The sequence below is a fragment of the Cetorhinus maximus genome, chromosome 15 (genome assembly GCF_964194155.1).
Source record: "Cetorhinus maximus chromosome 15, sCetMax3.hap1.1, whole genome shotgun sequence".
Classification (NCBI taxonomy): domain Eukaryota; kingdom Metazoa; phylum Chordata; class Chondrichthyes; order Lamniformes; family Cetorhinidae; genus Cetorhinus; species Cetorhinus maximus.
Window position 1 is genome coordinate 14,818,436 of NC_135893.1, and position 14,542 is coordinate 14,832,977.

At 44.2% G+C, this 14,542-nt stretch overlaps 1 protein-coding gene across 4 annotated transcripts in view; it reads left to right on the forward strand.

Annotated features, from left to right (window-relative positions):
- Positions 1-14,542, forward strand: part of prkcz (protein kinase C, zeta) — a 555,970-nt gene that overhangs the window by 214,994 nt on the left and 326,434 nt on the right. For 2 of the 4 annotated variants that reach the window (XM_078557946.1, XM_078557944.1), the window contains exon 4: positions 1,724-1,855. The exons of 1 other annotated variant lie outside the window; for it this stretch is intronic. In XM_078557946.1, coding sequence (XP_078414072.1) covers positions 1,724-1,855 — 132 coding nt within the window. The remainder of the gene's footprint in view (positions 1-1,723; positions 1,856-14,542) is intronic. One more of the 4 variants, XM_078557945.1, reaches the window with a different exon arrangement.

Consider the following 14,542-nt stretch of genomic DNA (forward strand, 5'->3'; position numbering starts at 1 on the left):
CCACCATTCATGACGGATGTGGCAGGACTGCAGAGCTTTGAAATAATCTGTTGGTTGTGGAATTGCTTAACTCTGCCTATCACGTGCTGCTTCTGCTGTTTGGCATACAAGTAGTCCTGTGTTGTAGCTTCATCAAATTGACACCTCATTTTTAGGTATGCCTACCTATACTGTTCATTGAACCAATGTTGATCCCTTGGCTTGATAGTAATGGTGTCAAGAGGGATATGCCGGGTCGTGAGGTTACAGATTGTGGTTGAATACAATTCTGCTGCTGCTGATGGCCCACAGGCCCTCATGGATGCCCAATTTTGAGTTGCTAGATCTGTTCTGAATCTATCCTATTTAACATGGTGTTGCCACACAATATGATTGAGGGTGTGCTCAGAATGAAGACGAGACTTTGTCTTCACAAGGACTGTGCAGAGATCACTGCCACCTCTACCGTTATGGGCAGATGCATCTGCTACAGGTAGATTGGTGAGGACAAGACCTAGTAGGTTTTCCCCTTCTTGTTGGTTTCCCACACCACCTGTCACAGGCCCAGTCTGGCAGAAATATCCTTCAGGATTTGGCCAACTCAGTCAGTAGTGGTGCTGCTCTTGGTGATGGACATTGAAGCCCCCACCTGGAGTACATTTTGTGCCCTTTCCACCCTTGGTGCTTCTCCCAAGTGGTGTTCAACATGGAAGAGTACTGATTCATCAGCTGAGGGAATGCAGTAGATGGTAATCAGCAGGAAGTTTCCTCGCCCATGTTTAACTATGACACTTCATGGGCTCTGGAGTCAATGTTGAGGACTTCCAGAGCAAGTCCCTCATGACTGTATACCGCCACCTCTGCTGGGGGTCTCCTGACATTGGGACAGTACATATCCAGGGATAGTGATGGCAGAGCCTGGGACATTGCTTGGAAGGTATGATTCTGTGAGTATACTTAATGTCAGACTGTTGCTTGACTAGTCTGTGGGACAGCTCTCCCAATTTTGGCACAAGCCCCCAGATGTTTAGTAAGGAGGACTTTACAGGCTCAACAGGGCAGGGTATGCCATTATGGTTTCTGATGCCAATTCAATGCCATCCGGTTTTATTCCTTTTTGACTTTCCTGTAGTGCTTTTGTGCAACTGAGTGGCTTGCTTTGGTCATCTCAGATGGCAGTTAAGAATCAACCACATTGCTGTGGGTCTGGAGTCACATATAAGCCAGAACAGGAAAGGATGGCTGATTTCCTTCCAGAAAGGCAATAGTGAACCAGATGAATTTTCACGACAATCAATGATAGTTCCTTAGTACTATTACTGAGAGAGCTTTCAATTCCATATTTTTATTAATCAATTGAATTTATTAATTAATCAAATTAAAATCCCACAAGCTGCTTTGAGCTTTGAACCCGATTTCCCAGGTCATTAGCCTTGACCTCTGGATTGCTATTCCAGTAACATTGCCGCCACTGCACCCTCTTCCCTGTCTTAAATCGGAGACTTCTTATTCTGAAACTGTGCCTTCTGGTTTTAGATTGCCCCATGAGGGGAAACATCCTCTCAGCACCAGCTGACCTTTGACCAGTTTCCCATCCTGCTTGGCATTGTTGAATTAAGGTCAATCCCACAATCTCTTGCCCTCAAGCCCATTTGTGGAGAACAGGCATGCTTGTCATAAGTGGATACAATCTGAAAAAACTAATATTAAAAATGTGTGCTAATTCTGTTTTTCTTCTCTGCAGAAGGCCTACTGTGGACACTGCAGTGAAAGGATATGGGGTCTAGGCAGGCAGGGCTACAAGTGTATCAACTGCAAATTGTTGGTCCATAAGCGCTGTCACAAACTTGTTCCTCTGACCTGCCAAAGGCATATGGTAAGTAATGCATATCTCCATATGCTAGATTTGACATTATTTATTGTTTATGCCTACTTTTATTGTTCATTCTCTCCCCACCTTGGTATTGCTTAGAACCGCACTGTTTCTGTCAAAAGAGAAGGATGTTCTAACCTGCAGAGTTCTTCAGTTCTGAATGTGGACCATTCCATGACTGGCTAAACATAGTTTTTTTCTCTTTGGGTTTCAATTTCTCCTCATCTTTCCTCAGAGCAGTTAAGCCAATGTAGTTAGTATTATTATTTCTATGAATACGTACATTTAAAACATATCAATTCTGAGGAGGGAATGAAAGTTATGCAAGTCAGTAGGAACTTGTTTGCTTTAGCATTCTGACAATGAAGAATACTGTGATGACTTTGGGATAAATGCATTAGAAGTTGTTACTGAGTCAAAGAGACTAGAACGGTTCCAGGTTTAGTGCCCTCTTTGTACTGAGCAATAATTGGTGTGCTGCAGTTGACCTTAGCGTTCTTCGATTAAGGAGGAAAAAAAATCTTGCATAGTTTCCACTCCTGGTTACTATCCGTTGTGAGAAATGGATGTTGTCTTTTTATATTTTTGGGGAATGTTGTCTTATTCTGTTAAGGCTGCGTGTGTCTGTGTATGTGTGGGTATGATTTAATTAAGCTGGCCAGAGATTAATAGGAGACATGTTCTGTGGGGGGGTGGTGGTTAAAACATGAAAAGGTTTAGGTTAATCATGGAAAAGGATCGAGAACAATCCAGAGCAGGGATAATTAATTGGGGGAAAGCCAACTTCAATGGGATGAGAATGCGTCTGAGTCAAGTGAGTTGGAATCAAATGTTGGCAGAAAAGACAGTGGCTGAACAATGGGCCACCTTCAAAGAAAAAGTATTGCAGGCAATGTCAAGGTATATTCCCTTGAAGAGGAAAGGTAGGACAAATAAATCCAAAGCGCCCTGTATGATGAGATATATATAGAGGTAAAGCTGAAAAGGAAGAAGTGCGTGTACATCAGATGTCAGGTAGAAAATACAATGGAGAATCAGGCTGAATATAGAAGGACCAGAAGGGAAGTGAAGAAACTAATAAGAAAAACGAGGAGAGAGCATGAAAAGAGGTTGTCAGTGAACATAAAGGGAAGCCCAAGGTCTTCTAGAAATATATAAATAATAAAATGGTGGTAAAAGAATGAGTAGGGGCAATTAGGGACAAAAAGGGGGACTTGCATGTGGAGGCTGGAGAAATAGCGGAGGTGTTGAACGCATACTTTGCATCTGTTTTTACAAAGGAAGAACTTGCTACCCAGGCAGAGGTGAGAGAGGAGGTAACTGGTCCACTAAAAGAACTTAAAATCGAGAGGGAGGAGTTGTTGGAAAGGCTATCTTTACTTAAAATAGATAAGGTACCAGGACCAGATGAGATACATCCAAGAGTAGTGAGGGAAGTTGGAGTGGAAATTGCTAGGCAGTAGTAATAATCTTCTAGTCTTCCTTGGACACAGGGGAGGTGCCAAAGGACTGGAGAACTGCGAATGTTACACCCTTGTTCAAAAAGGGGTGTAAGATAAAGCTGGCAACTACCACCTTTTCAGGAAGAGTGTTCCAAAGATCCATGAACCTTCACATCCTTCCTTAAATAAGGTGACCAATACTGTACTCAGTACTCCAAATGTGGTCTCACTAGTACCCTGTGTAACTGAAGCATAACTTCCCTACTTTCGTATTCAATTTCCCTCGCAATAACTGATAACTTTCTGTTGGCTTTCCTAATTACTTGTTGTACTTGCATACCAGCCTTTTGTGATTCATGCACGAGGAGACCCAGATCCCTCTGCACCTCGAGCTCTGCAATCTCTCACCATTTAGATATATACTTCACTTTTATTCTTCCTGCCAAAATGGACAATTGCACATTTTCCCACATTATACTCCATCTGCCAGGTCTTTGCCCACTCACTTAACCTGTCTGTGTTTTTGTAGTCTCCTTATGTCCTCTACTCACTTACTTACTTTCCTACCTATCTTTGTGTCATCAGGTTTGGCAACAATCCCTTCATACAAGTCATTCACAGAAATTGTAAACAGCTGAGGTCCCAGCACTGATCCCTCTTGCCAATCTGAAAAAGACCCATTTATATAAAAGCAAAACACTGCGGATGCTGGAAATGTAGAAATCTTGGTTCTGATGAAGGGTCATGCGGACTCGAAACGTCAACTGTATTCCTCTCCGCAGATGCTGTCAGACCTGTTGAGTTTTTTCAAAGACCCATTTATGTCCACTCTCTGCTTTCTGTTAGCCAGCTAATCTTCTATCCATGCCAATATGCTACCCACTATACTGTGAGCTTTTATTTTCCACAACAACCTTTGGTTTGGCATTTTATCAAATCCCTTCTGGAAATCTAAGTACAGTACATCCACCAGTTCCCCTTTATTCACAACGCGTTAGTTCCTCAAAGAACTCCAATAAGGTGTTAAACATGATTTCCCTTGCACAAAATCATGTTGACTCTGCCTGATGACCTTGAGCTTATCCAAGTGCCCTGCTACAACTTCTTTAGTAATAGCTTCTAACATTTTCCCTACGACAGATGTTAAGCTAACTGGCTTGTAGTTTCCCGCTTTCTGCCTCCCTCCTTTTTTTGAATAATGGAGTTACATTTGGTGTCTTCCAATCTAATGGGACTTTCCCAGAGTCTAGGGAGTTTTGGAAAATTGAAACCAATGCATCAACTATCTCACTAGCCACTTCTTTTAAGACCCGTGCTCTTGTTAGCCTGCAGCTTCAACAATTTACTTAATACCACTTCGCTGGTGACTGTAATTTTCCTGACTTCCTTCCCCACTTCCATTTCCTGGTTTATAGCTGCTTCTGGGATGTTACTTGTACCCTCTAAGTGAAGACTGGTGCAAAGTACCTGTTCAATTCATCTGCCATGTTCTTGTTTTCCATTATCAATTCTCCAGACTTACTTTCTATAGGACCAACGCTTACTTTGTTAACTCGTTTCTTTTTAAAATATTTATAAAAACTCCCTTACTATTGTTTTTATGTTTCTAGCTAGCTTTCTCCTATACTCATTTTTCCCTCTTTATTTTTCTTTTAGCCATCCTTTGCTGTTCCTTATATTCTGTCCAATCTTCTGGCCTTCCACCTATCTTTACACAATTATATGCTTTTTCTTTAAGCTTGATACAATCTTTAACCTTTCTAGTTAACCACAGATGGTGTGTCTGTCCTTTGGACTTTTTCTTACTCTATTCTGTGCATTCTGAAATATCTCCTTTAAATATTAGCCACTGCAACTCTATTGACCTATTCCTTAGCCTAATTTGACAATTCACTTTAGCCAGCTCAGTTTTTATGCCCTCATAATTGCCCTTATTTGTTTAAAAATTTAGTCTCAGACCCACTCCTCTCTCCCTCAAACTGAATGTAAAATTCAATCATCTCATGGTTACTGCTACCTAGGGGTGCATTCACTATGAGATCATTAATTACTCCTATCTCATTACACGATACCAGGTCTAGTATAGCCTACTCAAATGGAGGTTTTGCAACCGTGTGATTTTACTGAAGCCAATGACCAATGCCAAGGATCCCAACCACCTGATTGTATGTCACTGTGCCCCTTTTCTGGTGAAAGTATCCCTGCTGGTGGGACAGGGCCTGCTGAAGAGTACTACAACCCGCTATGATCCTCTGAATGAGAGAGTTTCAGGGTGTTGCTTGATTAGTCTGTGGGACAATTTATCAAGTTGGCCACCAGACCCCAGAGTTAGTTTAGGATTTGATGTACTGAAGTTGCCTTTGTCTTGTTCTAACACTGATGCATTGCCAATAGATGATGATCAATTTATTTTTTATTGATAAATATTGTTGTGGTTATTTTACAACTAAGTGATTCGTTTGGCCACTGCAGAGAACATTGAGTTACTCATAAGTATGGGAATATGTGCTCAGATTGGGTAGGGATGGTAGAAGCCCTTCTCCAGTATATGTTTGTGAAAATCAATATAAGTAAACTTTTTAATAGCATCAGGGGAGGGAAGAGAAGGAAAAAAAAATCCTATTTGTTCTTTAATGAGATGTGAGCATTGTTGGTAAGGCCAGCATTTGTTGTCCATTCCTAATTGCCCTTGAGAAGGTGATGATGAACTGCTTTTCTGAATCGGTGCAGGTAGGAAGAGTTCCAGGATTCTGACCCAGTGACAGTGAAGGAACAGCGATATGGGGCTTGGAGGGGAATTTGTAGGTGGTGGTGTTTCCATATGTCTGCTGCCCCCCTCGTCAGTGAGTTTCGGAGGTACTGTCAAGCGAGGCTACAATGCATCTTGTATCTGTTGTACACTGCTGCCACTGTGGTGGAGGGGATGAATGTTTAATGTGGGTGATGATCGAGCACGCTGCTTTGTTCTGGATGGTTTTGTGCTTTGAGTTGGAGCTGCAATCATTCAAGCAAGTGGAGAGTATTCCATCACACTCCTAATTTGTGTCTTGCAGACTAAGAGAGATGCTGGGTGAATGACCTGTAACCTATTTAATATTATTAATAAACAATTTCTTGTGTTTGAGACAATGTCCACATCAGGATCTGGAAAGAGCGTTAAGGTAATTAAAGGCATGAAAGAAACACAAAATCTATGAACAGCTAAGGCTATTCATCAGGCATACCCACGAAGAGAGGAAAATTCAGATGAAATTGACAAAAGAGAAAGGCCTGATCAGGCCTGGAATGAGAAAATAACCAACCTAAAAAGACAAGCAGGAGTGCAGACTCTCCTGCCAGCAGGATAAGAGTTAGCTGAAATTAATTATAAGTCATTAGAAGTTGGTTGAAGGAATTCTTTGTGCTTCCTATAATAAAGCTTATAAAAGATTCTGTGAAGAACATATGCAATAGATGTATATAGGCATCCTATGTGTGTAATTCTACTTACCACCAAAATTAAAATTGTTCTGTGATTGTGGAATGAATGTTAAGCTAACTATATTTAAATAATAAAAACATATCAGAAGAATGTAGAGCTGTCAATTTCAATTTGCGAATAGCCCAGTTTACTCTGGAGTTGAAGATTCTCTCCTTTATGAAATGTCAATTATATGCTCATCTGTAGTTTGTGTTCCCCAAAATGAAATATTAGCATACAACAAGATTAAAAACTGAGACTGCTCAGCAAAACCATTTGTGCAGAAATACTATCAATTAACGATTAATTGAAATCACCAATATCCATTTTTAGTTAAAGTAAAATCAGGTATCCAAGGAATTAATTGGCAGTTGCAGCTCTGTCACTTTGCATGAGTTAATTGCAGTGTTTGGAAGTAGGGACAAAAGTGCAAACAAGAGAGACTGGAATAAAATGAGTTACCAAGTATTCTTCTCATGAGCTGTGAAGTGCTTCTCCCTCAGAGTGCAAGGTATCAGTGATCAAGGAGTATTGCTCATGTTTAGAGTCCACCTCCTGCCCCAAATATCCCTAATCTCTCTTGTACTGCATCAACCCTGTCTGTTGCGACAGAGTCGAGCACATCTCTGGCCTCATCTACAAAAAGACCTGGGGTGTGCTGAAGGTCTTTCTAGGATTGTACCACCTACACAAAACATGCCGAAAGGTTTGCTGGACCTGGAATGTGCAGGTTGTCTTATGAGGAAAGGCAGGATAGACTTGGCATGTATCTGCTGGAGTTTAGAACAGTAAGAGGCAAATTTAATGAAACATAAGGTCCTGAGGGGGTCTTGACAAGGTGGATGTGGAAAGGATGTTTCCTCTTGTGGGAGAATCTAGAACTAGGGGTCACTGTTTAAAAATATGGGGTTGCCCATTTAAGACAGATGAGAATTTCTTTTCCGAGTCATGAGTCTTTGGAGCTCACTTCCTCAAAAGACAGAATCTTTGCTTTGATGTCATGTCTTAAACATATTAAAAATATTCAGAGCACGACAGTTCTAAGGTCATGGATGGCGTAGGCCACTAGCTGGACATCCACTGACGCATGAAGCACCAGTTCCTGCGCCAGCCCACTCCTCCGCCACCCAGCACCTACAGCCCTGCCCCTCTCCGCCAGCCACCTGAAGTTCTTGAGTAGCAGCTCTAACAATTGCCACTACTCCTGACGGCAGAGAGCTGTGGTGCGAGGCAACCATGTTCCAGGCTTTGATCAGGTCCTGGTAAAAGACGAGCAATGCCTGCAAGGAGCCAAGACCACCCCTTGGGTCTATAAACAGGAGCAGCATGTCATAATTCAGGCCGTGCACTTGGCGGAAGAACTAAGTCGCCAGGGCACACCGTCTAGGAGGCGGCTCTATGCAAAGGTTTCGCTGGAGGGCCTGAAAGCGGGAAGTCACAACACCAGCGGGAGACTTAACCTCAGCAATGATCCAGTACCACCTTTTGTCCAAGAATAAATCAATTAGCATTCTCTGGATTTTTATGACAAACTCTAGGGGAGGGGTCAGAGTGACCAGCCGGTACAACACGATGGCAGCAATCAGCTGGCTTATGAGTGACACACGACCCATGTAACTCTTTTCAGGTCACAAGCTAATAAATTAACAAAATTAGGGACAAACTAAAAGGCAACCCCTTAAGGGAAACTGCAAAAACAAAAGACAGAATTTAAAAGAAATTTAACCATTACATCAATGTGATTAAAGGGGTCAATAAACCATCCCAGTCCCCGCGGTGCCCATCGATCTTGGAAGGCCTCGACCAGTGCCAGCGGACACCGTGTGCTCTGTCTCCAGGGACACCCGGCCACGAACGTAGCTGCGGAAGAGGAGCAGACAGTTGGGCTGGATGACCCGATTGCCCACTGGCTGGACCTGTTAATGGCCAGCTTGGCCAAGCCCAGCAGCAGGTTAATGAAGAGGTCCTCCTCCCCATCCCTCTTGGCACTGGGTGCCCATAGATCAGGAGTGTGGGACTGAAATGCAAGCAAAACAAAAGCAAAAGGTTCTTCAAATAACTAAGGGGGTGCAGCCTACAACAACCTATACAAGCGTGGTCCATGGACTCCACAAGGCCGCAAAAGACGCAGGCATCTTGGGAGTCTGAACTGACATTCTGCGGTTGTATGGGACTGAGCACAACACTGTCCAAACCAGGACCCTGATGGAAAGGAGGACGACTCCTGTGTAGAGCACCCCCCCCACTGGGAACCTCCGCAGCTGGACGACAACAAGGCATGCCAGGGTGTGTCTGAGCAGAGGGCAAGGAAGCAAAGGGTGTGTAGCAGTAGCCCATACAGGAAACCAGTCAGTGCTGTGCTAAAGGGCATGGAGGGCATTTCCACGAGGTGACTTGAGGCCAATGTGGAATTCCATCCGAACAGTGATACGCTCATACAGAAAGCCACTGCATACCTGTGCCACCCCGAGTCCCAGTATGACGTCGGGCCAAGCACGACCATCCTAACATCTTGAATAGCATTGGCCATGAGCCGGAGTGCTCACCACTGAAGCTCCAGATCACCACCTCCAGCTCCTCACCCCTCCCCCACATAAGAGCACAGGCTGGTTTAGAGCCACCCATCACCTATACCCCTGCCTCAATCCCATCCCCAGGATCAATGGCAGAGAGGTCATCTCTGGTCTCCTCTGCAGGTTTCAAGTCACTGGATGGTTGCGGCTTGAGGTACTGCCCCACTACTGGCAGGTCACCCGGTGTCTCAGGAAAAAGAGCCTTCTGGAGTGCCAGAGCACCTGGTGCTGAATTAGGGGAGGGGGAGGCTTTATACTTTGCCAGCGACTCAGTGGTCGGGGGGCTGTCACGGCCTCTGGATGGACAGTTGGGTGCTTCCAAATTGCAGCAGGATTCCCGAATGGACGTGCCCTCAGGGGTGTCATCCACACTACTTCCCGGGGCACCTGGCTTGGAGGAGCATGACGGCATGTCCACACCTTACCCTTTAGAGGGAGGGACGATAATTTCCTGGGAGAGGAGGGGACACCACCACCTTTTCATCGGTTGGGGAACATGCTTAATTGCACGTGTTTTAAAATCCTCACTGTCCAAGGAGTGGTGCCTTTCCCGGGGAGTGCTGGAGCCGAGGAGACTGCCATGTCTTGGGGCCTTCCTTTTCCTCTCCTTGCTTCTCTCCCTGATGCTCCGCCCCCTGGGGCTTTGGTATTTTGAGATCCTCGAGAACTAAGACAGGCTCGGGGAGAGGGGGTTGCCCTGTTCCGATGAAACCTGGGCCTGTTTTGTCAGGGCCGCACAGTTCTGTCAGGCCCAGGGTTGGGTGCGGCCCTAACGGGATCAGGGCTAGGAGGGACGCTAACCTGGGGTCTCACTTCAGCCCTTTTTGCTTTTCTCTTAGCTTTCCCACCTCAGACGGTTGCTCTCCTCCCTCACACACCCCCAAATCACCTCAGTGGTCTCTTTTGCAGGGGTCAGATGGGTGGGGCTATCAGCCTTGGAATGACCCTTCCAACACCACCTCCTGGGCTAGGTCAATAATCTGGCACTGGAAGGAGTCAATATGATGGAGACTCGGCTCCCTGAGACCGAGCAGGATCGGCACCACCCCAGACCTACCTCCAAGGAGTTGCAAATGGGAGAAGACTTGTGCTTCAGGACTTGCCACACCAAGCCAAGCTACAACACTGGCCTCTACCCAGCTATGTGGAAAATTCCCCACAAAAAACAGGACAAATCCAACCCAGCCAGTTACCGCCCCATCAGTAATGGAATGTCATCAACAGTGCTATCAAACAGCACTTGCTTAGCAATAACCTGCTCACCGATTCCCAGTTTGGCTCCTGCCAGGGCCACTCAGCTCTTGACCTCATTACAGCCTAGGTTCAAACATGGACAAAAGAGCTCAACTCCCAAGGTGAGGCGAGAGTGACTGCCCTTGACATCAATGCAGCATTTGACTGAGTGTGGGATCAAGGAGCCCTAGCAAAACTGGAGTCAATGGGAATCGGGCAGAACTCTGCTAGTTGGAGTCATACCTAGCACAAAGGAAGATGGTTGTGGTTGTCAGAGGTCAGTCTTCTCAGCTCCAGGACATCATTGCAGGTTTCCTCAGGGTAGTGTTTTCAGCCCAACTATCTTCAGCTGCTTCATCAATGACCTTCCTTCTATAAAGGTCAGAAGTGGGGATGTTCACAGATGATTGCACAATGTTTAGCACCATTCGCGACGACTCAGATACTGACTGAAGCAGTCCATGTCCAAATGTAGCAAGACCTGCACAATATACATACTTGGGCTGACAAGTGGCAAGTAACATTCATGCCACACAAGTGCCAGGCAATGACCATCTCCAACAAGAGAGAATCCAACCATCACTGCATCCCCCACTATCAACATCCTGGGGGGTTACCATTAACCAGAAACTGAATCCAGACTGGTCATATAAATACTGCGGCTACAAGAGCAGATCAGAGGCTAGGAATCCTGCGACGAAAAACTCACCTGACTCCCCAAAGCCTGTCCACCATCTACAAGGCACAAGTCAGGAGTGTGATGGAATACTCCCTGCTTACTTGGATGAGTGCAGCTCCCACAATACTCAAGAAGCTTGACACCACCCAGGACAAAGCAGCCCAGTTGGTTGTTTGTGGATGTGGTGCCATTCACTCCCTCCACCACCCACACAGTAGCAGCAGTGTCTACCCTCTAGAAGATGCACTGCAGGAATTCACCAAGGCTCCTTAGACAGCACCTTCCAAACCCATGACCACTACCATCTAGAAGGACAAGGGCAGCAGATAAATGGGAACACCACCATCTGGAAGTTCCCCTCCAAGTCACTCACCATCCTGACTTGGAAATATATCACCATTCCTTGTCGCTGGGTCAAAATCCTGGAACTCCCTAACAGCACTATGGGTGTACCTACACCACATGGACTGCAGTGGTTTAAGGTGGCAGCTCACCACCACCTTAAGGACACCTAGGGATAGGCAATAAATGCTGAACCAGCCAGCAAAGCCCACATCCTGTGAATGATAGGCTTCTGGTCTCTGACCTCCCCTCTTTAGATCCTGTGACTCCTCCTCCCTCCCCCTGCAAATCAGTCTTTTAAACATCTAGCAAAAGTTCTTTCAGGCACTCACCTCAAGATGTAATAAAGTCTTTCTTCGTTTGTAAAAATGTGGCTTTTGCTTTCTAGTCTCCCTGTTCCAGTCCCTCTCCTCCCCTAGGCCTCAGGCCCCACCCTTCAGCAGTCAGGAAGCAGCATAAGTTTCAGGCAGGCCTTCACAGCACAGCCGTCAAGCAGGACAAGGTTTGGAAGAAGGTTGAGTCAGTCAGCAGCAACTAGCAGTCAGGCTGTTATGCAGTTAAGCGGGCAGGAATAAGCTTCCCCTCAGGATGTAATGAAATATGAAGTCCTCTTACTTTCTCTTTAAAACTGTTGTCATCTTTGGTTTCCAGCTTCCCTGTTCCAGTCTCTCTCCTCCTTAGGTCCCACCCTGCAGCAATCAGGAAGCACCAAAGATTTCAAGCAGGTCTTCAAAGCACAGCAGGACAAGGTTTGGAAGAGGCTTAAAGCAGTAGCAGACTTTTTTTTGGAACAGCAGTCAGCAATAACTAGCAGTTAAGCAGTCAAGAACAAGCTTTCCCTCAGGATGTAATGATACATAAAGTCCTCTTACTTTCTTTGTAAAGATTTTGTGGTCTTCACCTTCCAATCTCTCTGTTCCAGTCTCTCACCTCTTCTCCTCTCCCCTTCCCTAGGCCTCAGGCCTGAAGGCCTATGCTGCAGCAAACAGGAGCAGCAGAGGTTTCAGCAGGCCCCCCAAAACACAGCACAGCAGTCAGCAGGACAAGTTTGGAAGAGGCTTGAAGCAGTAGCAGGCTTTTAAGAACAGCAGCTAGGCAGTCAAACACAAGCTTCCCCGATAAGGAAGACAGGAAAGCCAAGTCCTGACTCCACCTCCACGAAGGTTCTGAACTGAGAACAATCAGCTCAACAGAGTCACTCTTTCCCAGCAGTTCCTCACCAGCACATCTGTTTCCAATGCTAGAGCACATTGATTGACTTAGTTCACTATCAACACTACTGCCACCCCTGATTGTTCCAGTTATCCGCATTTATAGGTGTACAAATACCCATCACCTGTTTAACAATGTAATTGCCATTAAACTTTAACAATGTAATTAGTAAGACATTGACATATTCCCCTCTTTTCATTTAAATTATAACTTTTGAAAACTCAAGAACAATCTTTCAAACTAATCAAAAAGAAACAAAATTATATATTTTTCCACCTATGTCTCATGTTAGATTATAACCAATCATTAATAGATCCCATGTTCCCCTTTCTTTAAACATTATTTTTTCTTCTTTATCATAAATAAATAATTACAAAGCAATCAAAGAAAATATCCCTTTTCCACATCTTCATTATAACACAAGGCGTCCCTCTTCCAATACATCCAATAATTTTTTGGAGCAAGCATCTCTCTTTATAAAACAGTCTGACAATTGGTGACTTGCATCCACCCATTTTATATTTGAAATCTCACTTCTTTCTAATATTTACTTTATACTAGCAAGGTCAATTCTCAAACTTTTTTCAGTGGCATCCTTTGTTGAATGAACATTGTCCCAAAGAGAACAGTTATCCACATAGCATTCTATGGGCAAACTTTTCTTATATTGCCCCTTATATAGTATTTCCTTCAGTATATTAGATAAGTGCACCCCATATCAACTGCTTCTACTGACGTCAGTGTTTCAGCAGCTAAGGTGCTTTTAACTACCCTTCCTATTTTCTTCACTTTCTAGGCCAATAGACAACATTATTCTTTCCCACCAAGAATATAATGAACCCTGCTGTGCTAGAATATCCATCTGGAAGATTGGCATGTGAAGCATCACCAAAAATGGCTAACCTCAGCTCCTGTATCTCCCAAAGCTGGAAACTTGAATGTGCATTTATCTAAACTTAATTTCTTTAATGTTTTCTTTGCTCTCAGAACTTCTTCAACTGTAGCATTTTTCAAAGTATTCAGTTCCAATACATCATAACTAGCATCAGGTTTAGTCTGAGTGCACAATCAGTTCAACTGTCCAATTAAACTTCTTAATTGGTCTATTTCCCTCTTGGATGCAGGATCCTCTTTTTGTGAGGACCTGGCCCAATTTATTGGGATGTGATTTACATTTTCTAAATAAGACTGTTGATTCAAGGCCACTCCCAATTTATTCTGCTTAATGTCTAACTCTATATATTTAAAGGCCCCAAAGCCTGACTTCCAACCTTAAATTCCTCCTTTATTTTATCTATCATCGATTGATAACTTCTGCAGAAACTCCCCACAGAAAATCAACTTGCATCATAAAGATGCCTGCTTATTTCTCCTTGTGACGCCAATAGAACATTGCAGGGTCTGCCTTTAGCTGAATACAACCCTTTCTCAACAGGGTGGACCTAACTGAGAAATATCATACATTTGATGCATTATTTAGCCCATAAATGCATTTGTTCAATTTCCACAGTTTCCCTTTTATACTGCCAGTTTCTTTAGGTGGTTTCAAAAATACTTCCCTTTGAAATTTCTCATCCTGCAAAAATGCAGCTTTTATTATCATCGATTTACATTCCCAGGAACGTGTTGCTAAAAGAGCTGAGAAAATCTTCAGGCTCACCTTTCCTGCAACAGAGGAGTCCACCCTGATACCCTGATCACCAAGTCTTTCTTCGAAACCCCAAGCTACTCCTCTAGCTTTAGCCTTAT